This window comes from Stylophora pistillata, chromosome 3 (genome assembly GCF_964205215.1).
Source record: "Stylophora pistillata chromosome 3, jaStyPist1.2, whole genome shotgun sequence".
Classification (NCBI taxonomy): Eukaryota; Metazoa; Cnidaria; class Anthozoa; order Scleractinia; family Pocilloporidae; genus Stylophora; species Stylophora pistillata.
This window is the reverse complement of record NC_142521.1, coordinates 20773931-20800000: the sequence shown is the minus strand read 5'-3', so window position 1 is coordinate 20800000 and position 26070 is coordinate 20773931. Positions and strand designations below refer to the sequence as shown.

The 26070-nt window shown below is 41.6% G+C and overlaps 1 protein-coding gene across 12 annotated transcripts in view; it reads left to right on the top strand.

Annotated features, from left to right (window-relative positions):
* LOC111345622 (uncharacterized) overlaps nucleotides 1–13920 on the top strand; it is a 24092-nt gene extending 10172 nt beyond the window's left edge. The window contains exons 3-8 of one of the 12 annotated variants that reach the window (XM_088754814.1): nucleotides 1682–1738; nucleotides 2426–2568; nucleotides 9351–9407; nucleotides 10101–10243; nucleotides 11327–11449; nucleotides 11989–13920. In XM_088754814.1, the coding sequence (XP_088610940.1) occupies nucleotides 10141–10243; nucleotides 11327–11449; nucleotides 11989–12290 (528 nt within the window). In that variant the 5' untranslated portion in view covers nucleotides 1682–1738; nucleotides 2426–2568; nucleotides 9351–9407; nucleotides 10101–10140 and the 3' untranslated portion in view covers nucleotides 12291–13920. Of the gene's footprint in view, nucleotides 1–1581; nucleotides 1739–2425; nucleotides 2569–6896; nucleotides 9408–10100 lie in introns of those variants that run through there. The other 11 variants (XM_088754816.1, XR_015999177.1, XM_088754823.1 and 8 more) reach the window with 11 other exon arrangements.
* The last annotated feature ends 12150 nt before the right edge of the window (nucleotides 13921–26070 follow it).

The window sequence follows — 26070 nt, the reverse complement described above, 5'->3', positions numbered from 1 at the left end:
GCTTAATCTATAATATTGGTATGGCTAGGGCTAACGTAGACTAATATTAATGTAACTCTAGGATTGTTTAATGCTAATTCTAAGTTGTAAATAATTCCAAGTTGATTTAATCAAATGTTAACTAAAGCTTAAGGCAATCTATTTACAAAAGTATTCTATAGGAGTCCCCATCAATGGTACAGATTGATGGGGACTCCCAAGCGTTTCTAAAGTTAGATAACGAGAGTCGGAAGTAGTCGCACGCAATTCTGTTATTGGTCTCGCTGAGGGCATAGCGAATTATACCCTCAGGGGGGTCATTCCCATTGTGGAAGGTAGATTTATTTCGAAATTTCCAGATGCTGTACAGAATTGTCTTAATTAGAAAGCGGAAAATACGATTCAGTTTTGGACTAGCGGGGGTCCAACGAAAAGAGAAAACATAGGTACAGGATGGGAGAGAGCTTGTTCCAAGGATAGAGGAGATAATAGGGGAAAAGTGGGTCCATACAGATTTCACACAGGGGCAATTGAGAAACCAGTGATCTATAGTTTCTTTACGGGAACAGAAGGCGCACTTATCTGAGTCGATATATCCCCAATTCTTTAGAGAATCGCGGACCTTAATAGCGCGAAGTACAATTTTCCAGAGCATGTCGTTCTTATAATTTTCAGAAAAGTCATCTCGCCCTAAATTCCAAAATTTGTCAAGATCAAAGTCAATCGGAAGGAAGGGAGTCCAAAAGCGATGACGAATTGGAGATGTGGATTTTTCCTTCAAGAGAGTTCGATGACATTTTTTGGAAGAAAATTCAAAATCGCAGCACTCCTTTCGGGAGAGAATCCCACGTAGAGTGGTGAGAGCAGGGAGAACATTCTCATAATAGGGCGTCAAGATCTGTGTACTCGGGGTGGAGTTATCTCGAAGAGAGCTCCACTCCGAGCGACAGGAGGCAAGCCTAGAAAATATCTGGCCAAATAAAAGTATTTTGATTCGCGATCATCTAGATTGGAAATTACTGAGGCTAATTTAAGAGATTTATCTTTGATCATGAAATTCAAAATGCCGAGAACGCCACTGCTAAGAGATTGGTGGCAGGACGCTCGGCTAACCGTTTCAATTCGACAACCCCAGACAAATGGCCAGATTAAAGCGTTCACCTTAGAAATGAACCATTTCGGGACACACAAAACTGTAGAGAGATATAGGAACTTTCTAATTCCGAGGGTGTTAACGATGAGTGATCGGCCGACAAGAGAAAGAGAGCGGGATTTTCATAAATTTAGATGTCTTTCTAATTTCTCTAGTTTTGGCCTTGTGGGCCTCATCAGTACAGTACTGATGCTAGAATGGGGGAGAACCGATATGGATCCCCAAACGATCCCACACTTGTGGTATCGTCTAAGCCATGCCAGAGTGCTCAAACTAGAAGAGCCTGGTGAGCTATGCACAATGCTAGCGGCGATGACTCATCCCACAGTACTCAATTTGGACATGAAAGCAGAGCTTTGTATGCTAAAGAGCTATATCTGACTGCAGACAGTACTTTTTTTTTTTAAATATAAAAGCTTGGAGACCAGGCGATTTTATTTCGTCAATGATATCTATTTACAATTCTAATTGATTAAAGTATTCGAGTTAAATTATGAGTTACTTAGTTAATTACAGGTCTCAATTAACTAATGATATTTTCTCTTACAGGCGGCACGAACAGCGCACGGGCTATAACAGCCCGGAGTAAGCGCCCACCTGTAAGAGGTAACAAAGTTCCATTTACAAGTTTTCTATTTACAAAGTTCTATTTACTAGTTTTTTATTCACAAAGAGGTTTTTCCCGACCATGTGGGGCGCAAACAGCGCGCGGGCCTGTAACCTGGAGTAAGCACCCCTTATGGGCGAGGTTTAACAGGTTTTATTACATACAAAGGTTCAGGGGGGAGCAAGAGAGGGGAAGAAAACGGGTTTACCAGCGTCGACCGAACAAAATGCGTTTTTGAAAGACCAAAAATTCCTTAAGGTATCAGTGTCGCTACTAAGAATTCTGAGTTGGACATCTTTCTTAATTACGGTCGTTAATCGCGTTGGAGCTCAAAAGAGAACCTTCGATGGTAGCTTTATTTCTGGCAAGCCAACACCAATATATGATTGTTGCCTTGAGAAAGTTTGATAAGGATATACCGGTAATAGATTGGTCTAGGAAAAAGGGGTAATAGATAGATGTCGGGGAGATAGAGAAGGGGGAGTCGAGTAGAACACGGAAAAGGGGGGAGAAATGGTCCCAGACTTTCACAACTCTGGGACATCCCACGAAGCAGTGTTCGATAGTCTTGCCGCAGATCGCGCATTTGTCATTATCGATGTATCCCAAGACTTTAGGAGCTATCTTACGAGGATCATTCTATGGATCAATAGCCAAATTAGATCGTTCTTCTTGTTTTCAATTAGCTTTAGGCGAGACTTGCGCCACACCCACCCCCAACGATTGATGGGGCGGTCCATAGCAGACGCCCAAAAACCGGAGCACCGGGTTGCAACGCAGACGGGGTCAACCAAGAAAATATATAAATTCTTACTGGTGAGTAAATCAGGTAAGACACCAGTTTTCTGATGAAAGGTACGGAAATTATCTAGACAAAGCCGGTAGTAATTGGAAAGAAGGAAGGAAGGCAGAGGGACCAGAATTGGTGGGAAAAGAAAAACGGGGATCTAGAATGGTTCACTTGTGTCCTAATAAATATCGAGCTAGGTAATGCCATTTGGATGTGCCAAAGTCATCTCCTAAACTGGAAAAAACAGAAAGGCGCAGGCTAGCGCACTTAGCTTTAAAATTAACGACGTTGAGGCCCCCAGAGGATGGGGGCGCACAACAGCGATCGCGACTAACATTTTCCATTTTCCCTTTCCAGATAATAGGCCAAATGATGGATTTAAATCCATCGTGCACCCAATGAGGCAGGGGGATGACTTTAGCAACGTGCCATGAACGGCTTGCGCCTAAGGTATTAACAATTAAGGTCCTACCGATAAAAGAAAGGTCTCTTTGTTTCCAAAGATTTAGAACCGAACTTAGTTTGTCTAATTTGGCCTGCCAGTTGTCGTCGTCGACATTGACGAGGCCGTTTGAGATGAAAACGCCTAGCACTCTCATTTTAGTGACCCATCTGAGGCCATAGGGAGATTCAATTCTAGTTCGCCATTTTCCTAACCTCATTGCTTCAGATTTGGACGTGTTCAGTTTAGCACCAGATCCTTGTTCAAATGTTGATACGACTCGGAGAAGTGAAGTAAGAGATCTTTCGGATTTTAAGATGCAGGTAGCATCGTCAGCGTACTGGGATATTTTATATCGAAGGCCCCCTGCTCCGGGGAGCAGGAAACCCTCAACATCTTTACAATTACGGATTTGTGTTGATTATACTTCTGAAACTAGCACATAAAGGAGAGGAGATAATGGGCATCCCTGTCTCACCCCTCTCGGTAAGTGGACAGGAAGGGGGGGACAGGGAGCCATTAACAATGATTCTAGAGAAGGCTTTAGAATAAAATAGTTCGACTCACCCACAAAAGGAGGGGCCGAAACCAAATTTACGCAATACTCTCATCATGAATTCGTGGTCAACTCGGTCAAAAGCTTTTTCTTGATCTAAGGAAATGAGAATACCTGGTTCATTTGTTTGGTCTGAATGCACGATGAAGTTCATGACTTTTCAATCGTTCAGTGATGATTTTAGATGCTAACTTATAGTCAGTGTTTAACAAGGAAACTGGGCGCCAATTTTTTTGTGAGGCGTCGATCGTCTTTTTTGTGGATGAGTCGTAGGAGGTCCTCGTACTGGCTATCCGCGAGGGAGCCAGCAAGGAAGGCCTCGTTCAAAACAGAAAGGAGAGACTCACTCCAAACGTTCCAAAAACACGAATAAAATTCTGTTTGGAAGACCATCAGAACCGGGTGACTTGCCGGTTTGAAGGCCTTCCAAGGCAGCAGACGGTTCAGTTGCCGTAAAAGGGCCTTCGCATAAATTTCGTTCAAAATCGGTGAGTGCAAAACTTAGATCATCGATTATTTCTGTTTGAACTTGCATGTCTAAGGGATCTTTGGAGAATAGATCGTTATAGTAATTAGTTAGAATGTTTACCAGATCAGGTTGAGATATTTCTCAATGCCATTTCCGTCCAAAAGGGGTTCAAAGGAATTAGCATCAGCTCGTTTTTTCTCGAGACGAAAAAAATAACGCGTTGGCTTTTCGCCTCCCTCGAACCACTGCGCACGAGAACAAATTTTAGATCCTTCGACTTCCTTGGAGATTAGAGAGGAGAGTTGGCTTTCTAAATCGTTAATTATACTTGGATCAGTTAGACGGTTAGCGTGCAAGGCAGCCTTAACACGAATTAATTGTTTAGTAATTGAGATTCTTTGGGTGTTAGCGATTTTTTGTTTGCGGGTACTATAAGAAATATTGGTTTTACGGATTTGAATTTTTAAAACGTCCCACCATTCGCACAGGGAGGCGAACTGCAGGATTTTGAGTTTAAAATCAGAAATCGATTTCGACATGGTATGTTTGAATTCTATATCAGAAAGTAAACGAGTATTAAATTTCCAGATGCCGGGGCCATGATTAGCGGGGTTAGTCGTTAGTTCAATTTTTACAAAGTCATGATCTGATAGTGCGTATACGCATGGAAGAATATTACTGGGGTGAAGCCTTTAGCTGTGAGAAAGTGGTCAATTCTAGAAATTCTGGATGCCTGTGTATGATCTTTGTTAGACCAGGTGAAAGTTACTTTGCGCGGGTTGTTTTTGCGCCAAATATCCGTAAGTGAGAAATCAGCACAAAGGGATCGGAGAAGCTTTTGATCAGACAATGGGATAGCAGAAAAATTTAGTTTATGTGAAGGTGTAGTCTGATCGTCCGGGTGAGTGTAGTCCTGAGAAGGACTGTTGTCGGTAGCAGTGACTGACGTTTCGACAACCTGTGCGGAAGTCATCATCAGAGTCAAGTGAATGATTGTTGTCAGTAGAATGTTCTTATTCCAGTTCGTGTGAAATGATCGGTTGGTTTTGCCGTGATGTTATTGGCTGTAAGACTCAAGTGACGTAAGTCGGTCGTGATTGGTCTGTTTCGGTCTGTCGGTAAAGCTAGGTTGTTCTTTTTCGGTCGTTTGTGATGTTTATGTCGTGAATGAGTCGTTTGTATGGGGCGGGTAGTTGTTGACATCTGTTTAGGGGAGTCTGTTCTAAGTTAGTAAACCAGCTTTCCAGAGTCAGTCGTTGAAAATAGTCAGTGCTGTAGGTTAGGCATTGCGCAGAGTCCCAGTCAATGTTGGGGTTGGTAAGTCGATGGTGTTCAGCAATGTGATTGCTGACATCACCTTTCCTCGTCGCCCGTCTGTGTTCAGTCAGTCTTGTTGTGAGGTTTCTGCCAGTCTCACCGATGTAGGAGGCTTGGCAGTCGGAACAATTGATCTAATAAATCGTTCCCTGTCTGTTCCTCGGTTCGTCTTTGTCTTTAACGTTGGTTAGTAACTGACGTAGTGTGGTGATGGGTTTGTGGGCGACGCGGATATTGAAGGGTAGTAAGATGCGCGAGATGTTTTCAGACATGCCTTTTATGTACGGTTGCTGTAGTCGTAGGGGTTGCGGTGTGGTTTGTTTCGGTAGTGGTAGTGGGTCGGTGAGTGTTTCGTCGGATGAAGTCGTTGTTGTAGTTGTTCTTCGTAAAAACACGGTGAAGGTATTTGTTCTCGTCGGATAAGCTGTCTGTCGAGTCACATACTAGTTGTGCGCGTCGTGTTAGAGTTCTGATAGATGTGGCTTTGTGTGATGTAGGGTTGTAGGATGACTCGTCTAGTAATCTGTCGATGTGTGTCGGTTTCCTGTAAACTGTCGTTCGTAATGAGTTGTCGTTGTGGCTTACCAGGCAGTCTAGAAAAGGAAGTTTGCCATTTTCTTCGACTTCTCTGGTAAACTGTATGTTAGTGTTTTGTTCGTTAAGGTGGTTGTGGAATGCGTCAATTTCGTCGTGTCGAACGGCGGTGAATGTGTCGTCAACGTAACGTAACCAAAGCGGTATCGTTTGTCGGCAAGTCGAAAGGGCGCGTTCCTCGAGGTTCTGCATCACAATTTCTGCTATAACAACAGAAACTGGAGACCCCATAGCAGTGCCGTGTAACTGTTTGTAGTGTTTACCGTTGTACTGAAAGTAAGTAGACGTTAGGCAAATGTTTAGCAAGTCCATGATGTCGTCTGTCGGTAGCGGTAGGGGGTCGGTAGATTTTCGGATTGCAATCTCAGTGCATTGTAATGCTAATTGAAGTGGAATACTTGTGAACAGTGATTTCACATCAAATGACACTAGTTTGTAGTCGTCAGGTATCTGAACAGTCTTGGTAGCGTTAATGAAGTCTTCAGTGGATTGTAGTTTATGTCTGGATTTGTCGGTTAGCGGTTGTAGTATTGTCGTCAGGTACTTGGATAGTTGGTATGTGGGAGAGCCACAGAAAGAAACAATAGGTCGCATCGGGAAACCAGGTTTGTGTAGTTTCGGCAAACCGTAGAGTTTCGGTGGCTGTGGTACCGAGCACCTCAGTCGATAGTAGCGTTGGGTGTCAAAGGCGTTCGTTTTCTTGAGTGTCAGTAGTTTACTGTTGAGTTTACATTGAAGGGCAGGAGTTGGGTCACGTTTGAGTTCTTCATAGGTTCGTTTGTCGTTAACTAGTGCGTCCATTTTGTCGTGATAGTCAGTTTTGTCTATAACAACAGTAACTCGTCCTTTGTCGGCTGGTAGGATGACTATGTTCTCATCGTTTCTCAGTCGTTTCAGTGCGCGTTGTTCGTCTTTAGTCAAGTTGCTGTCATGTAGTGACGTTGATTGTATGGTAAAAAAAACATCACAAACGACCGAAAAAAGAACAACCTAGCTTTACCGACAGACCGAAACAGACCAATCACGACCGACTTACTTCACTTGAGTCTTACAGCCAATAACATCACGGCAAAACCAACCGATCATTTCACACGAACTGGAATAAGAACATTCTACTGACAACAATCATTCACTTGACTCTGATGATGACTTCCGCACAGGTTGTCGAAACGTCAGTCACTGCCACCGACAACAGTCCTTCTCAGGACTACACTCACCCGGACGATCAGACTACACCTTCACATGTTACCCCCGGGTTCAAACCATTTACTGAATTTAGTTTATCTAGGACATTGTCCACACAATTAAAGTCTCCCCCGATCACTAGATCCCCTTGGGGGAGAAAGTAATTGTGCAGGCAAGAGAAAAAACTTTTACGATCTGAAATAGCATTGGGAGAGTAAATATTTACTAAATTTAGTTTAGAATTATAGTAGTCAATGAGTAAGCTCAATATTCTTCCGTCGGAATCGGTCAAAAAACGAATAATTCTGCCTGGGAAGTTTAAAGAAAAAAGGATGGCAACACCGGCAGACCTGCCAGTCCCGAAGGACCACAGACATTTGCCGCGCCAGAGTGTTTCGAATTCCTCCGCTTGTTTTTTAAATGAGACATGTGTTTCTTGTAAAAAAATTATGTCACAGTTTGAATAATTTAATTCTTGAATAGTTTTCCTACTTTTTCTTGAAGACCCGAGTCCCCGCACATGTAAAGAAATTATTTTAAGGGTACTCATCGAGTTTTGTTAATAAATAAATAAGCAAATTAATAGATAAATTAATATCTGTACCGCCTTCTCCTGGCTCTTTCATCGCGCTTGCGGTAGCGGTCACGGTCGCCTCTTCTCTCTTCCCGCTCATCTCGCCGTTCATTCCCTCGCTCATCTCGCCGTTCATCCCCTCTCTCATCTCGCCGTTCATTCCCTCGCTCATCTCGCCGTTCATTCCCTCGTTCATCTCGCCGTTCATTCCCTCGCTCATCTCGCCGTTCATCCCCTCGCTCGTCTCGCCGTTCATCCCCTCGCTCATCTCGCCGTTCATCCCCTCGCTCGTCTCGCCGTTCATCCCTTCGTTCGTCTCGCCGTTCATCCCCTCGCTCATCTCGCCGTTCATCCCCTCGCTCGTCTCGCCGTTCATCCCTTCGTTCGTCTCGCCGTTCATCCCCTCGCTCGTCTCGCCGTTCATCCCTTCGCTCGTCTTTTCTTTCTGAGTCCTTTGGTCGCTCGTCGCGTCCCTCAGGGGGTTGTTGCCTTTCTTCCTTCGTTTGCTTCTTTCGCTCTTCGTCTTGTTTACGTTTGTCTTCCTTTTCGCGTTTTTCCTTCATGCGTTTCAGTCGTTCATCTCGCTCCTTTTTCTTCTGTTCCTCCGTTTTCTCTACCTTCGCACCGGCATCAATATTTGCGCTGAAGAGAACGAACGGGCAGCTGTCAATGAGATGTTCGTCTGACAAACAAACTGAACATTTAACCCCTTCCTCTCAATCTTCGGAACGGTGGTCAGGGCGCTCACAGTTGAAGCAACGAACTGTTGAGCATTCCCTGGCCAAATGGCTCTCATCACCGCAGTTACTACACGATTTAGGCTGGTTCGGGTACCAGATACGTATCGTCTCACCGGCCACGCGGATAGTATTTGGGATCTTGTGGGCGATATTCATCCTGGCCGTTTGAACTCCGTTTTCGATATGTTGCGCGATCAGATGACGGCGGAAGCTGAGGACACGGCCATAGTGGCTAAGGCGGTCAATTAAGGCCGTATCCGGCAGCTCCGCTGGCGCCTTATATACTTTCACAATTGCAAGACGGTTCTCGCAGTCGCCAAGAAAGGTCTTCAGCCCCTCGATCTCAACGTATGGGGTTTCAAGAGCAGCCTCCTTCGCCGCTCGCGATACGAAAGAGACTACCCAGGACTTGTTCGAACTTTTCTTCTGGATTGTGGCGATTGAATCAATGTCAATGCCAGCGGCATCAAAGCTCTCCAAAATAGTCTGGGAGGTGACCAAGGTGTCCACGGAAAAATACACTGACCGGTCTTTGATGATCTTGGTTTGCCCTGAGCCCATAAATGGTACGCCTGTAAAACGCACACCACTGTTTTCAAGGAGTTTTAAGGCCTCCGGGATATCAAGCTCGGACGCTGCTGCCCAGGTTCCTACGGATTCTGCGCCGTCGGTGGTACTGGTAAACTGATCATTAACTTGACTCTCCTGGCTGTCCAATATCAAAACTGAAAGAAAAAAGAGAATACTGATTTTCATAGGCTAAAAAGGCCGAGAAGATTATAACTTTTTTTTCAAAAAAAAAATATAAAAGCCTGGAGACCAGGCGGTTTTATTTCGTCAAAGATATCTATTTACAATTCTAATTGATTAAAGTATTCGAATTGAATTATGAGTTACTTAGGTAATTACAGGTCTCAATTAACTAATGATATTTTCTCTTACAGGCGGCAAGAACAGCGCACAGGCTATAACAGTCCGGAGTAAGCGCCCACCTGTAAGAGGTAACAAAGTTCTATTTAAAAGTTTTCTATTTATAAAGTTCTGTTTACTAGTTTTCTATTTACAAAGAGATTTGTCCCGACCATGTGGGGCGCAAACAGCACGCGGGCCTGTAGCCCGGAGTAAGCAACCCTCATGGGCGAGGTTTAACAAGTTTTATTATATACAAAGGTTCAGGGGGGAGCAAGAGAGGGGAAGAAGACGGGTTTACCAGCGTCGACCGAACAAAATACGTTTTTAAAAGACCAAAAATTCCTTAAGGTATCAGTGTCGCCACTAAGAATTCTGAGTTGGACATCTTTCTTAATTAAGTCCATTTTCGCGTTGGAGCTCAAAAGAGAACCTTCGAAGGTAGCTTTATTTCTGGCAAGCCAACACCAATATATGATGGTTGCCTTGAGAAAGTTAGATAAGAATATACCGGTGGTAGATTGGTTTAGGGAAAAGGGTTAGTAGATAGATGTAGGGGAGATAGAGAAGGGGGAGTCGAGTAGAACACGGAAAAGGGGGGAGAAATGGTCCCAGACTTTCACAACTCTGGGACATCCCAGGAAGCAGTGTTCAATAGTTTCCGTTTTTCCGCAGATCGCGCATTTGTCATTATTGATGTATCCTCAAGACTTTAAGAGATATCTTACGCGGATCATTCTATGGGTCAATAGCCAAATTAGATCGTTCTTCTTGTTCTCAATTAGCTTTAGGCGAGACTTGCGCCACACCCACGCCCAACGATTGATGGGGCGGTCCATAGCAGACGCCCAAAAACCGGAGCACTGGGGTGCACCGCAGACGGGGTCAAGCAAGAAAATATATAAATTCTTACTGGTGAGTAAATCAGGTAAGACACCAGTTTTCTGATGCAAGGTACGGCAATTATCCAAACAAAGCCGGTAGTAATTGGAAGGAAGGAAGGAAGAGGGACCAGAATTGGTGGGAAAAGAAAAACGGGGATCTAGAATAGTTAGCTTATGTCCTAAAAAATATCGAGCTAGGTAATGCCATTTGGATGTGCCAAAGTCATCTCTTAAACTGGAAAAAACAGAAAGGCGCAGGCTAGCGCACTTAGCTTTAAAATTAACGACGTTGAGGCTCCCAGAGGATGGGGGCGCACAACAGCGATCGCGACTAACATTTTCCATTTTTCCTTTCCAGATAAAAGGCCAAATGATCGATTTAAAGCTATCGCGCACCCAACGGGGTTGGGGAATGACTTTAGCATCGTGCCATAAGCGGCTTGCGCCTAAAGTATTTACAATTAAGGTCCTACCGATAAAAGAAAGGTCTCTTTGTTTCCAAAGATTTAGAACCGAACTTAGTTTGTCTGATTTGGCCCGCCGATTGTCGTCGTCGACATTGAGGAGGCCGTTTGAGAAGAAAACACCAAGCACTCTCATTTTAGTGACCCATTTGAGGCCATTCAAGTCTATTCATTCAATTTTCGTTCGCCATTTTCCTAACCACATTGCTTCAGATTTGGACGTGTTCAGTTTAGCGCCGGATCCTTGTTCAAATTTTGATACGACTCGGAGAAGTGAACAAAGAGATCTTTCGGATTTTAAGATGCAAGTAGCATCGTCAGCGTAGTGGAATATTTTATATTGAATGCCCCCTGCTCCTGGGAGCAGGAAACCTTCAATATCTTTACAATTACGGATTTGCGTTAATAATATTTCTGAAACTAGCACATAAAGGAGAGGAGATAATGGGCATCCCTGTCTCACCCACCTTTGTTGGCCTGAGAGTTCCAGTAACAACTTCTATATATATAATTGTTATAATTCTATCCAGTACTAAAAAAAATTTACACTAGTTTAACTTTTCATATTCCTCCAACATGTGAAACCAGAACCCCCCCCCCCCAAGGATTATTAAAAAGTAGATCTAACAGCAATCAGATTTAAAAAGCTTGATTTGGATGCAGCGCTAAAGACATGGGAAAAACCCATTAAACAAGCAGTAAACGTCCTTTCCGAGTTTGACCAAGAAATCAAAGCCTTCAAGGAAAACCATAAAGCTACATGGACTTATCCTCTAACTTTCTTAGGTAAGCAGAAAACATTCTGCCATGTTTTTCAAAGTTTGTTAGTGACATTTAAATGTTCCTTTTATGGAAGTAAAAAGGGCCCAAAGAAGAGTTACTCTTCGGGTCCTTTGCTTGGATTCAAGCTTCGCTCATCTTCTTACATTTTTTTATAGCTCTATGTTTGAATCACGCCGTTCAGATCGCGGATAACACATTGCGTCAGTAGTCAATTACATGGGAAATGAAATAATCAAGTAAACCATAGTTCCCACCTTTGGCTTGACTTAACTACACTAACTAACCTCCCAGAGAAAACAGGCCTGTTTAATTAAGCTTACCTGTGAAATAATGCGTTTGCGAGTCACAAACGTAGATAAGTGGTTAGCTTACTGTTTCTAATCAAATGTGTTCCTACTGCGCTTTACAGAAGTACAGGCTTGTTTGCTTTAGTCTCTCGACGCGAAGCAAAAAATTAAACTGTTAATTGAACACGTGGTTGCCATTAGCAGCGAAGTTCTTACTGGGATTTGATTTTTTTTCTGTCATTGCCTCCTGCATAGGATTGGCTGGTGGAGCAACGGCAATCGGCCTTGGTGTTGGTGGAATATTGGCTGCCGGTCTGTCGATTGGATGCGGTGCTACTGTAAGTGGGCTATCTGCCTTCACAAAAATAAACCAAAACAAACATGACAAAGTGGTGATACAGCTATCCATACGATATAAAGAGCTTGAAACAGAGATCAGTGAAATTATGCACGATTACGTAGCGATGACAAACATTTGTAGAAATATACCAGAAAAAACAAAGGAAATAGAAATAGCAAAAAACTCTGGTCCATACTATTACGAGCAAAAGCAATAAACAAAACTTTAAGACTCAACTGCAGGAAAATAACTCTGCTCTAGTTAATCCTGCCTTAGTTTGTAAAGTCAGAGAGTGTTTTTCTTAAGTTAACTTGCAGGAACCCATGGCTTCGGTGGGCGGATTCTATCGTATGAAAAAAAAAAATGATAAAATACTCTTTATTAAGATATCATTATACGTAGAAATTTTCATACTAACTATTCTTGTCGAGGTAAGAAATTTTCAGTTCAACGCTCATCCGGCTTTCCTGTTTTGATGCATTTGGTCTTTTCGTAATTTTCTAGAGGGTTCAGCTTTTAATTGTTTATATACTCTGCCAATCAGCGCACTGAGTATCTACATAAAATTTTTGGACAACTAATCGGTGCTACCAGTGTTGCCTCAGCCATTCTGATTTATACTCTCTTACCTTTCATCACCCAGGGCGCTTATATGGCCCTCCTCTGTGGAGGTGCAGTCTCTGTTACCGGGGTTTGCTTGGTGTTAAAAAGATGGTTTACCGTCAAGATAAATCTTTGTGACAAGTTATTATCGATTCGCCGCAATTACCATGTTTTGTTAAGGAAAGCCACCAAATTGCTTATAGTTATGGATTGGAGAAGGCCGATTGACTGTTTTTCTTGCGTTACCTCATAATGCATAGTTAAGTAATGAGTTAAGTTAAGTTAAGTTAGGCTGAGTTAATGTAAAATCTCTCAAACCAAATAAAAATATATAATTGAGAAAAATTTATTGTTACCTTTCTATGGCTGTGACAAGGTAAAAAGAGGAATCTGTATGCTTGCTGTGAGTAAAAAGTTTCTCAATGAGGAAAATTGATAAGGAAAATTGACCTCTACTAAATCTGCTTTTATTTTCCCTTTTGGAACAGCTGCTTTGTTGATATGGATTAAAGATTAATAAAAGTGATCGAACAACAAATAGGCGTAGGTGCTCGTAGCATGTTGCACGAGAACTAACATTTCACGGGGACCAGCCGACTGGAGACCAGCTTCTAAATAAATAATTTAAGTAAAATATAGCGATAAAGAAAGACAAATTTACACCGTGTAAATTTTGCTTACTATCGGCAGAAACTTTTTTTTTGCTCCAGATTCTTTCAGCTCACGAAAAGTTACATTGATCTTTAAATGGTGCAACATTGCTATGTGCCACTAGATTTTCACAGACAGTGTTTTAGAAGTTTCTTGAAGTTTTTTTGTTTTTGTCTTCTTTTATTTTGGACGACTTTCGTAACTTTCTTAGGTCGATGTTAATTTTGGGAAGCGACTTTTTGATGCTGGTAAGCTAGTCACGGTTTATCCTTGTATATCGATCAGAAACTGACATATAATACGTTAGTACTATATTATATTGTTATGATATCGCAATTTTTGTGAACTTAACGTAGAATGATTTTAATTTTCGATTAAAGGAGCTTTGTAATGGTTATGTCTGTCTCAGGTTAAACAACAGTTATTGTTAAATTATACATGGCCAGTGAATAAATAGCCAGGAAAACATAATGGGTTATCTGCCCAACTTAAAACAAACCTATCAAAAATATACACATAAAGACACACATCGTTAATTTAAGAAAAGAGACATGATTTACACAAAACTATCAATAAACTTTCCACACAATTAATTAAAAGAGACTTGATTATTTTATTATTTCACAAAGCCTCACAAATTATAAAAAATTGTTATCTTGTTAAACTTGTCTCCCATATTTTTGCCACTTGCACTGTCAATTTTGGCGTGAAAGTTTGGCAACTCGCATGCCTTTCCAACAGCAACCAAAATTGCTCGGTCCTTTTCAGGGACCCAACCAATTTGTTGTTCTCCAGCCTCAAACAATAATTTCCAACACCATACTGAAAACCATATGCTAAGGCCTTTCTCCACTGTTGATCGCATCAGCAGGACCTTCAAAGCATTCAAGTTTCATTTTTAGGCTGGTGGCAGTGTTACAGGTTTAAAAGCATTCATTGTTACCTCATAACTGTCCAGAAACTAACGAGTCAGGACGAAATTCTCCATGCTGATAACTGGCTCTAAAGTCTCTGCCATTTTAATTCTCCCAGCAACATTTGCGCCGCTAACTAGTTTCCATGCTTCGAAGTTAGGAGCGGGACAACACTAAAGGGTTTCTCTCGCCAGTGCGCCCATTTCATTGAAGCGGTTGCCCAGTTAAACTTTCAGAGTGAATTTTTTTAAAGTTTTTTTTTTTGCACAGAGAAATTAATTATTTCTCTGTATACTTTTAGCAGGCTCCCGTGCGTGTTGTTCTCACGTGCACTTTGGTCACGGGACAAAACTTAAGTCACGTGATCAAATATTTCTGGCGGCCATGTTTGCCGTAAAAGGTTTTTCTTGGCTTAAAAGTGGTTCATGTATGTTTATCATCAAACTGACGAAGCTGAAATGTACAAAAAGACGATCAAAGTCTCAAGATAGATACGTATTTACAGCTTTGGTAGGTTCGTCGAGCTACAAAGTTCAAATGTTTTCAGTTGGTCGAATACCATGTTGGAAGTAGCTAGTACAGATTAATGTGTTTATGCCGGAGAAATGGCCCACTTTTGTCATTATTTCACTCTGGGTGCATAGAATTTAGCTTCAGTTAAGCTTAGTTGACCTTTGATAATGTTATTTATTCTGCTCAAGGTATAAGTGAGAGGCAAGAATTGAGCCTTTCTCTTGAATACCTTTCTATCGTTTTATCTTAATGATCTGTGTTGGATGTTGGATTAGTCGTTCGTGACCAGACTTCTTAGGTTCTAGAAGGACCCCGTTGCGTGCTGGGGGCCTTACGCTTTGAGACCGCCATCTTGTGTGTATGTTAGTTTGCGTTAGGAATAAATTCCTTGTTTTGAGGCCTTAATATTACATGGTGGCAGCGGTGTTTGGATACAATCCACACTAAGCAATGTCAGGAGTCGACGACCAGAGCCCACCAGTCCCGGAGACGGTCAATCCCGCTCACACGACCACACAAACTCCTCTCCCCGGAAAGTTCGACAGGCCAACAGTCACCAAGTAGCAGATACATGGCCAAAGTGGCTTCGTCGATTCGACCAGTACAGAGTAGCGTCAGGGCTGAACAGTAAACCACAAACAGAGCAGGTCAGTACTCTCCTTTATGCAATGGGAGACAGTGCCGATGATATTCTTCAAATGCTTCGATTGGATGAAGGAACTGTCTCTTACGAGGAGATTAAAACATCACTAAATGACCATTTTGCTGAACGGCGAAACACAATCGTGGAGAGAGCCCGTTCTAAAAAAAGGTCGCAAAAACCGGGAGAATCTGTCAACACATTTATCCAGGTTTATATATAGATTAGCAGACAATTTTGACTACTGTACGTTAAAAGATGACTTAACTCGAGACCGAATCGTAGTGGGAGTACTTGATGATTCAATTTCCGACCGACTTGAGACGAAAGGAACTCTTACGCTCGCGTAAGCCGTTGAGATGAGTCGTCAGGCAGAATCTAGGGCACAAAACCGTGATCTCGTCCGTGGGGGCAACAAACCAGCTCAGGTTAAATTTGTTTACCCAGGAAGGTCAGGAAATAAAAAAACACCCAACAAAGAAAGTTCCAAACCTACTCCAAGTTGTGGATGGTGTGGCCGCGAAAGACACCACCGCCAAGAATGCCCTGCTTAAGATGCTACCTGTAACAAACGCCAAAAAAAGGGACACTTTCAAAACGTTTGTCGCAGCTCTTCACCGCCATCAAAGAGAATGTGTGAACTGGAAGAAGATGAAGAGCAGAAATAGGGGGATGAGGTTCTCTTTCTGGCAGAATTTTAAATCACCGGGGGTGGTTGGACCGCCCAACTCAGGATCAACGGCCAAAATACTCGCTTTAAGCTGGATACTGGTGCTGCAGTCACAGTAATTGGTGCACGTACCTCGTGGCCAAAAGATCAAAAGTCAGTCAAACCAAAACAAACCTTGCGAGGCCCTGGAAATATCAAAATCCCAGTCATTGGTATGTTTCTAGCCAACCTCTCATACCGTGAGAGAAAAGTTACCGAACCAGTGTATGTCATACCAGACCAGACGTGTCCCCTACTAAGCAGAAACGCCTGACTGCATTAGGGCTTATCACCCGCACTGATGAAGAAATTGGTGATGTCACTACACAACATGCTGATTTCAAAACTGAATTCCCCTCACTAGTCACTGGTCTTGGAAAGGTGAGGACTGAAGTGCACATAACGCTGCAACCTAACGCAAAGCCCAATTGCATTTATACACCACGAAAAATTCCCCATCCGCTCGTGCCTAAGGTTAAGTGAGAATTAGACTCTATGCTTCAACAGGGAGTCCTCTCACTAGCAACTGTACCGACTCCTTGGTGCTCTGGCCTCGTCCCAGTTCCAAAATCAAACGGTAATGTCAGAATCTGTGTAGATCTAACTCAGTTAAACAAGGTAGTCCAGCGAGAAAACCATCCGATGCCGTCAGTCGACGAGAGCCTTGCAAAACTGGAAACAAGTCGCTATTTCACCGAACTCGATGCTAATAGCGGATTCTGACAGTTCCCCCTGATGAGGAGTCAAAACTGCTGACTACATTCGTAACTCCCTTTGGGCGATATTGCTTTAACCGCCTTCCTTGTGGCATAAGTTCTGCCCAGAAATATTCCAGCGCACAAAGCCAGAAACCCTTAAAGATGTTGATGGGGTGACATGCCAAATGGATGATATTCTTGTCCATGGAGCGGACCAAGAGGAACACGACAGACGACTAAGAGCTACACTGCACTGTTTACAAGAGGCTGCCATAACCCTCAGCATTGAAAAATTTCAGTTTTTCAGGACCTCTGTGAAATTCCTAGGCACCATCATTGACGAACAGGGAATACATGCTGACCCAACAAAGACGAAAGCCATATCAGTTTCCACCTCCCCAAAATGTAAAGGACTTGCAACGTTTTATGGGGGTGGTGAACCATTTGGGGAAGTTCGTTCCGCGGCTGGCGGAGATGAGCGAACCCCTGCGTCAGCTGCTGTGCAAAGACACCACATGGCTATGGATAGAACCCCAGCAGAGAGCCTTCGAACAGATTAAAACAACCCTTACGTCAGCCGAAGTCTTAGCTTATTATGACCCCAGTCGATCAACTATCCTCGCAGCCGATGCCTTCCTCAACGGCATTGGTGCAGTCCTCCTCCAGGTACAAGATGATGGGAATCGTAGACCCATCAGCTATGCATCACGATCACTCAGTGATGCTGAGAAACGCTATGCAGTTATAGAGAAAAAGGCGCTAGCAGGAGTTTGGGCTTGTGAAAAATTTAGTGAATATGTTATGGGCATGAATTTAAATTTGTCCTAGAGAATGACCGCAAGCCCCTTCAAACTTTAACAAATACTACTGAACTATGCAAGACCCCACCACGTATCCAGCGGCTTCACCTTCGGTTAATGGGATTCAGCGTCACTGTCAAATATGTCCCTGAGAAACACCAATTAGCAGCGGACGCTCTCTCCCGTGCACCTATAGAAAACCCTGGAGAAAAGGACGAGCAGTTGGTAGACGAGCTAGAAAGCTTCGCAGCCCAGACAGTGTTCACGCTCCCAGCAACTACACATCGTCTATCACAGATACGAGAGGCCCATATCACTGATGAAGAATGCGTCCAAATCAGGAAATACTGCAGTCTAGAGTGGCTAACCTATATGCCACACCAGCCCCCGCTAAGTCCCTACTGGGAAAAAAGAAGCCAATTCAGCGTTGTTGATGACTTGCTTCTCTGTGACAAGCGCATAGTGATTCCTAGATCCATGAGACTGGAGGTAATCAACTGCATTCACACTGGTCATCTTGGCATAACCAAGTGCCGAGCTAGAGCACAAGCATCACTATGGTGGCCAGGGCTCTCTATGCAGATTGAAAACATGGTGACAAATTGCAGCACCTGCGCCAAAGAACGCCCTGAGCCAGAAGAACCACTGATGTCAGCCTCTCTTCCTTCACGCCGATGGGAGCGGTAAGCTGCCGACCTCTTTCAACCAATCATCTGCCAGAGTCATTTCAGTCCTGAAAGAACTATTTTCCACGCATGGCATACCTGACATTATTGTATCAGATAACGGCCCACAGTTCAGCTCCGATGCATTTCGCCTGTTTACCACTGAGTACGATTTTGTTCACGTGACAAGTTCACCAAAATACCCAAGAGCTAATGGGGAAGTTGAAAGGGCAGTTCGCACAGTCAAAGCACTGCTCCACAAGAATGAAGGCCCATATCCAGCCCTCGTTGCTTACCGTTCTACACCTTTGCAGAATGGGTTCTCGCCCAGCGAGTTGCTCACGGGGCGCTGCCTGCGAACTAAAGTTCCTACCATGCCCGGTATCCTTAGACCTAATGTGCAAAATACCGACCGGCAAAGGGTGCCGCTGAGAGAGGACGAATACAGGTCAAAACGACAGATTTACTCTGACAAACGACTCCGAACCCGCGCCCTCCCTTCACTAACCACTGGCGAGCAAGTTTGGATGCGAGACCAAAACCGGGGAGATCAGATCTTGGGAACCACAAAACAACCAAGGTTCTATTTAGTGAAGACTGAGATGGGCACTGTGCGACGTAATCGGTCTGCCATAGTTTCAACCAGTTCGCAGCCGGTCTTTCCCTCCTGCGGGCCAGCTATGGCGCCTCGGGATCAAGTACTGCCTGTGAATCACACGACTCCAAAGGCTTCTACCCCCGCCCAGAGAACCTACCGGCTGATCCTTCAACACCTGCTACATGCGGATCAACAATAGCTGAGCATTCTGCAACAGAGCGAGTTACACGCTCAGGACGAGTAGTAAAACCACCATAACGGCTAGATTTGTCAACATCTAACAAAGCAAACTTGCGATGACTTTTTATGTTACTGTTGCTGCATTCATGTTGAGTATACAACCAGCACCCAAATTTTGGGGGGAGATGTTGGATATTGGATTAGTTGTTCTATACCAGACTTCTTAGGTTCTAGAAGGACCCCGTTGCATGTCGCGGGCCGTGTGCTTTGAGACCGCCATCTTGTGTGTATGTTAGTTCGCGTTAGGAAGAAATTCCTTGTTTTGAGGCCTTAATATTACAATCTGGTACTGTAGGTTTTATGTGATTCAATATTTATTGTATCCTGATGATAATACACATTGTCAACCCTTTTATCAACTTTGTCATCATGAAATACAAGACAGAAATTTTGTTGAAACAGATAGCTGTTTTAGTGAGAAAATGGAAGAGTATACATTGTCATATTCCTACATCAGTATTGTCTACATGTAGCAATTACGCATGCCAGCATAGGGGCTAGACAGGTGCATGACTATTTTCACATGGAGTTTCTATGTATATGGAAGCCATTGCCCACCTGACAGTAACAGTAATGAAACTCATAGTCCATTGCAGGGTTAACTCCCTGGAAAAGGTGAGGCACTTTGAGTTTACAGTATCTTGCCCGAGAACAAAATGCAATGCTCCAACACTAGACACCAAAACTGAACTGATGTGGAGTCCAGTGCACTAACCATTCAGCCACCATGCCTCCTCATCTGATCCTTATGATTAAAGTGGGGTGAATGGGGTCAATTGGGATTAGGGTTGAACCCTGTGTAACCAATAGTGACTTAAGGAAACTTAAGGCAACTTAAAGCGACTTTAGGCGACTTAAGGCGACTTAAGGCGACTTTAGGCGACTTAAGGCAACTTAAGGTCCTACAGTAGGCCTAGTCCTGTCGGGTGAAGGACATGGGAAATATTTTATCTATCGACTTTATCAATTGTATTGTTTACCTAAAACGGACAATTCCTTTCGCTTTCGCTCGAAAATGTGTGCTTTTACGTTATGAAGTGTTAAAGGGGCTTGTGCAAGGAAAACAGCTCGTTTGGATCTTTCGCTTTATCCAAGAAGAACTTTCAAAACGCTTCAGTTGATAATTTGGTTAACGTTTTATCAACCGAGTTGATATTGCGAATGGCCGTCATAGAGAGATTCTGAAGCTGAGGTTTCTAGCGTTAGCCCTTTCCATAATATCTTGCCCTTCGTCAGAGTGAACCATTCGCTCTGATGAAGAGATTCGACGGACTCACTCTAACGACGGGCTGATGCTCGAAACGTCAGATTTTAAAAATCTCTTTCAGCTAAGTTGATAAAACCTAATTATCTTGTTATATCCCCATCGACGCAGGACGACAGTTTCTAGAGAAATTTACCTTTTTTGTCCAGGATTTCAGCAATTTCAACAAATTCATCCGAAATAATTATGCCTTTTTGGCATGATTGAGGTTCATCCCCTTCAAAGACGGTTATCAACACTTAAAGATTATGAGAAACGTATCGAGGGTCAGGTGATCGAAAATGAAATAAGTAGAGTATGATCTTTAACACTAGACCAACCCTTGGAAGCTTCTTACGGAAAGCTTGTCATTTTAATAATTACTGTTATTAAAGTAGCAGTGAGAAAATATATAAAAAAAAAATAACGGCCAGAAAAATTCTGAGTTTACTTTAAATACAATTTTCTATGAAAATGTGCTGCAAAATATTTGTCAGGAAGCAGACATTACATGATTTGAATTGTTTATTTAGTACATGCGATATCCTCCAGTTGTCTCTCAAAATAAAAAAAAGAATCGATAATCGTGAAAAACTGAAAAAAACCACCAAGGTTAACGTTTTTCTTAAAAAAAAAGTGCAAATCTATTCCTAAAAGAGAATATTAACTACAATTTGTAATCTCTTGATCACTACGTTCAGGTCACGGTCAGAAGGCACAATCTTACGTCTATTTTACTTTGCGAATATATCTTGCAGAACATCCTCAAAATCCATTGAAAAACTGCACAGAATACATCATACAACATTCATCTCGTTTCCAAGCTTTTCCATGTGAAAAGAACGACTTCTTCATTTCTGTTTGGCTTTGCGGTTTGGATTCGAGGGGCTTTGGGTTTAGAATGGAAGCTCTGTATCTTTCGATTATTCTTCTTAGTAAGTAGCGAAATTAACGCGAAAGAAACAGTTCAGAAAACAGATAACCTTGAATTATGTAACCTTTTTTATCAGTGTTTCTGAGAAAAAGACGGAAACTAAGATACTAAACCTCTGACATTCTATTAAAACTATTCTATCAGAATGTGCAGTATACTGCTAACAAGGATCACTAATGTTCTGGGCAGCAATGACACTGGTAGTTTTTGGCTTCATGCAAATATGTGAACTTACCTGCAACTCAACTTTTGATCCAAAACATCATCCTTTGAGGAGAAACATAACTTTCACGCCAAAATGTTCTTCTAAGCATAACCAGAAATCCTATAAAAAATGGCTGCTAAAATGGCCGCGAGCATGCAGCAAGCGCGGAAAAGCGGATTAAATATGGCTGTGAAGTAATAAGGAAATAATGGGGAAATAAAAATATTTCGCATTTTGTGCCATTACTGCTAGAAACTCAACGTTCCCCATCATCAAAATAGAGTCAAGTTCGAACGAACTTCAATCGAAAGAAAAGGGAGGAAAAACTGGTTTTAGACGGTGCATTTTCATTCCAATAACCTCATATAATAGCATATAATTTGACATTTAGTGTTTATACGGTCTCGCTCCTAATTATTTGATTGATTTAATTAGCATAAAAAAAACGATCCAGGTACTCTCTTAGGTCAAACGAGTCTTTATTACTCGAATTACCTAGCACCAAGACCTGTCCAACCCTTGGCTATCGTGCCTTCCAGTCAGCTGCACCTTATCTCTGGAATGCATTACTTTCCACAATTCGCAACATAAAGACATTGGACACTTTCAAGACTGCTGTCAAAACTAAGTTTTTTAAATTTAGCTTTCAAATAGTTTTATCTAGTTTTTACTAGGTAATTGTTCCCTTCGAGTGCGTAGGTTCGTAGGTTTTAATAGCTTCTTATATTTTTAGTTACCTTTAACATAATTTTACCTTACGATATTGTCAAGCGCAACTGAATACATCCACATAGAGGTCTGCGCTGTATAAATGTAAATTATTATTATTATAGCCACATTTTCCTCCTTCTCTTATCCATAAAATAGGGCTTACCTTTATGGTTTCTTTAGTCTGCTACGAGGAAACGGTTGCATCGATTCGGTTCCCCATCGTCATATCCGAAAGATAAGAAGTTTAACTCGCAAAGCAAACGTAATTTCGCTCAAAAAACATCCCTTAAGACGGTGTCTTTTCAATTTGTAAAGTGGTGTTTTCCAGAAATGCGAGATGCGAGAAAATGAAGCCACTACTTGTGCAAAAATGCTCCTTCGAGCACAGGCGGTCCAAGCTCTCTTTAAGAACCACACAAGGAACACAATTTGCATATCGATTTATAAGGATTTGTATGGGATTTTCTGCAAGATATCAATGGATAAAGTTAAAATTGAAAATATTAAATAAAAATGACTTACCTTATTCCATACGTGTGTTGTTTGCTCCTGGTGTCGTTATTTTACCGATTTAACTTGATTTAAGTGGTTTTTTTAATCCTGGTTTTCTCTTCTTAAAGAGAAGACAAGGTCAATCACTTCTGTCCGGACAGCCTGCCGAACGAAGCAAAAAATCCCAAGTTAAAATGTAGCCACGGCCACAAATCCACCGCAGAATTCAAGGGCAAACGTTGATCTTTCATTTCAATTCTATAGCCACACAATCTCAGCCCTGCGATCGGCGCCAGGCGGCTCTTCGTGTCCTCAGTGAAACGCTAAGACGATGGTATACACCTGCGTACATTTGAACCACGACACAACGACCGTTGAAATCGACTTGCTAACCTCGTCATGTTGGCAAACCAAGACTCGCGAGGGTTCTAGACCTCAACTTGTCAACAAAACTTCTTGTAAAACCCAGGGTCCCCTCAGGTCGAACCTAAAATGGTCCATTGTCTCCAGCACCCAATCGCAGCATCGTGTTTACAAAATTCAAAGTATAAAATTCGTATAGAGCGAATTTTATACTTTGAAAAGTATAATGGCTCCAATAAAACGTAAATTCAACGGCGAAAGCTCTTTAGAAACTGAGGAGATACAATAATTTTTTAAGTGCAAGTCATAGTAACTTTTCACTTTTATGCCCCTTGATTAATTTGTATGAAATATTCTCAGCAAAAAAACGACAACTTTAAATTTAAATTTACAAGACATATTTCGACAATAATAATAATAAATAAAATACAAAGGGAACAACATAATTAAAAGGAAAGAGACAATTCTAGATGCTTCAATTGCTACAACAACAACAACAACTTTATTTTTTTCACCTCAAAAGATACAAGAAAGAATAATTCATAATAATAGTACAGACAATGATAGGGGCGCTGGCTGCCCCAAATAACCTAAGAGTTAAAAATGCCAGGCAGCCAGTTAAAATAAAAGATGTTTAAATGTTTAGGTCAGGGCCACAAAAACAAAGAAACACAGAAACGCACACAAAGATAAACTACAACATGGTATTACCAGTTCAAGTGTGAATCAATTAGGATGCCCAGATACCTTATACAGAACTCTGGCTTAAGTTGCTTATTATTTATTATTATTTATTGCTTATTATTTATAGCCAGCACGAAATTTTGACATTCAAGTTTCTTTTGAGGTGCGTGGAAAATTACAAAATTTGACTATTCTGATCAAGAATGGGTTTTTTCCATTTAATATGCAATGCCTCTTTGATCTTAATTCGGAATTTTTAAGCGGCAGAATCTAAGATCGTGAAACATCCTGTATCACAAGAGTCAAGACTTGATGATTGCAGGTGCCTGTAAATATGCGAAGTCTTGTCCGACAAGTGGTGCTCACGAACTCGTGTACAAATGTGGCGAGTGGTCTCACCAATATAACTGGCATAACAACCAGCACACGAAAATTTATAAACGACACGCGAACGTAGACCTAGCGGTACTGAATCTTTCACACTGAATATGTTTCTGAGTTGAAACGTACTGAAGACTAAGTTAACATCTAAAACAGCTCTACAATAACGTTTGAGTAGTTGTCTTAGCTTAGTCTGAGCGACTTTTGAAAACCGGCCAACATAAGGAAGTTTTAAATAGTGCGAAGAAGGTTTACCGGAGTTAGATGAGGTGTTCTGCCCAGTAGGAGAAGGATTATTTTTCTTAGCTAGATACCTGTAATTGATCCTGTCTATGACCCAAAATGCAAAACAGTTTTTCCGTAGCAAGAAAATAAGTTTCTTAACATCAAATGAAAACCAACCCAGGAATTATTGATCTTATATACTCTGTCAATCAATGTTCTGACTAAACCTAACTTGTAAATCAAAGGGGCGAAGCTGAAACAATTGGTAAGAAGACCAGTAAACGTCTTCTTGCGATATACACTAGTGACGATGGATGGATGACTGTTGTCTAACAATATGTTTATAAACGATAAATTCTTATCAGTTTCCCTTTCCATTGTGAAACGAATACTGGGGTGCCTGATGTTGATATAATTAAAGAACACGACCGCGTCCTCCTCGCTATTGAACAAACAAAAGGTGTCATCAACATAGCGTCTGTAGAAAAGAGCTTCAGAGGATGAATAGTTATCTAGCCAGTTTGTTTCATGATTTCCCATAAAGAGGTTTGCAAGCACTGGAGCAAGTAGAGACCCCATGGCAACCCCATCTATTTCATCATAAAACACACCCTTGAATAAGAAACCGGTCCCTGCTGTTGCGAAGGAAAAAAGCGCTTTTAGGTCAGCGGCGTTTCTCTTAACACCAGGGTTACCTTGATAAATGTATCTGATCGCCAGATCAATGCATTCATCAAGAGGTGTTCCTTGTGTGATTCTTAAAGAGAGCTTGGGCCGCCTGTGCTTCGAGCGGTTTGTTTTCTTTTTACTTCGCTCGCCATTTTTTTTTAACACATTTTAATTACCATATATGAAGTACTTAAAGGTAAAAAAGTCGCCGTACAAAATAATCGGCTAAAAATAAAAAAAAGCGGGAATTTGAAGGAAACTATAGCTAATGTAAATTGCCATGTCTGATATTCCCTCCAGAACTTCCTTCCAAACTTGGAAAATTATTTTAATTTGTACGGACCTAAATTTAATTTAAATTTTATGAAAAAATATTTCACTTATATGTGTGCGCAGCTGTGGAATGGATTACCTACAAGTGTAAAACTGGCCAATAATATCAACCTTTTTAAGAAGCTATTGAGAACATTGAAACTTTAGCTGCTTCTCCACTTTATACTTGTATTTAAGTGAGTCTCAATTTCATTGTGCAAACTTAATCTTTAATCTTAATTTTAAATTATTTAAGCTATTGTTTCACCATTTTATACCTGTATTTAAGTGACTTTGAATTTTACTGTACAAACTTAAATTTTAATGTTAATTGTTAGTTATTTCAATTTCTAATCAATTAGGTCTTGACAGTTTGTATTAGGTTTTTTAGATTCTTAATCTTAGAGGCACGTACGTATTTTGAACGAGCTCTATGAGCTCCTTGACGCTACGTGGGCAATAATAGTAAAAGTAATGATAATAATAATAATAATAATAATAATAATGATAATAATAATAATAATGACCTTTCTTAGTATACTTCCACATAGTGGCTCTTCGCTACTAATATAAAAACTAACTATATGCATAATACTTACAATAAATCAAAATTGATAAAATAATGAATAATAAAATCTATACTAGATTATCCATTGTATGTCAGTATGTGTCTCTTAAGATTTATACAAAAAAGTGCATGGTCACTGCAATTCCTTAGCTCCTCAGGAAGCTTATTAAAAGCTTCTG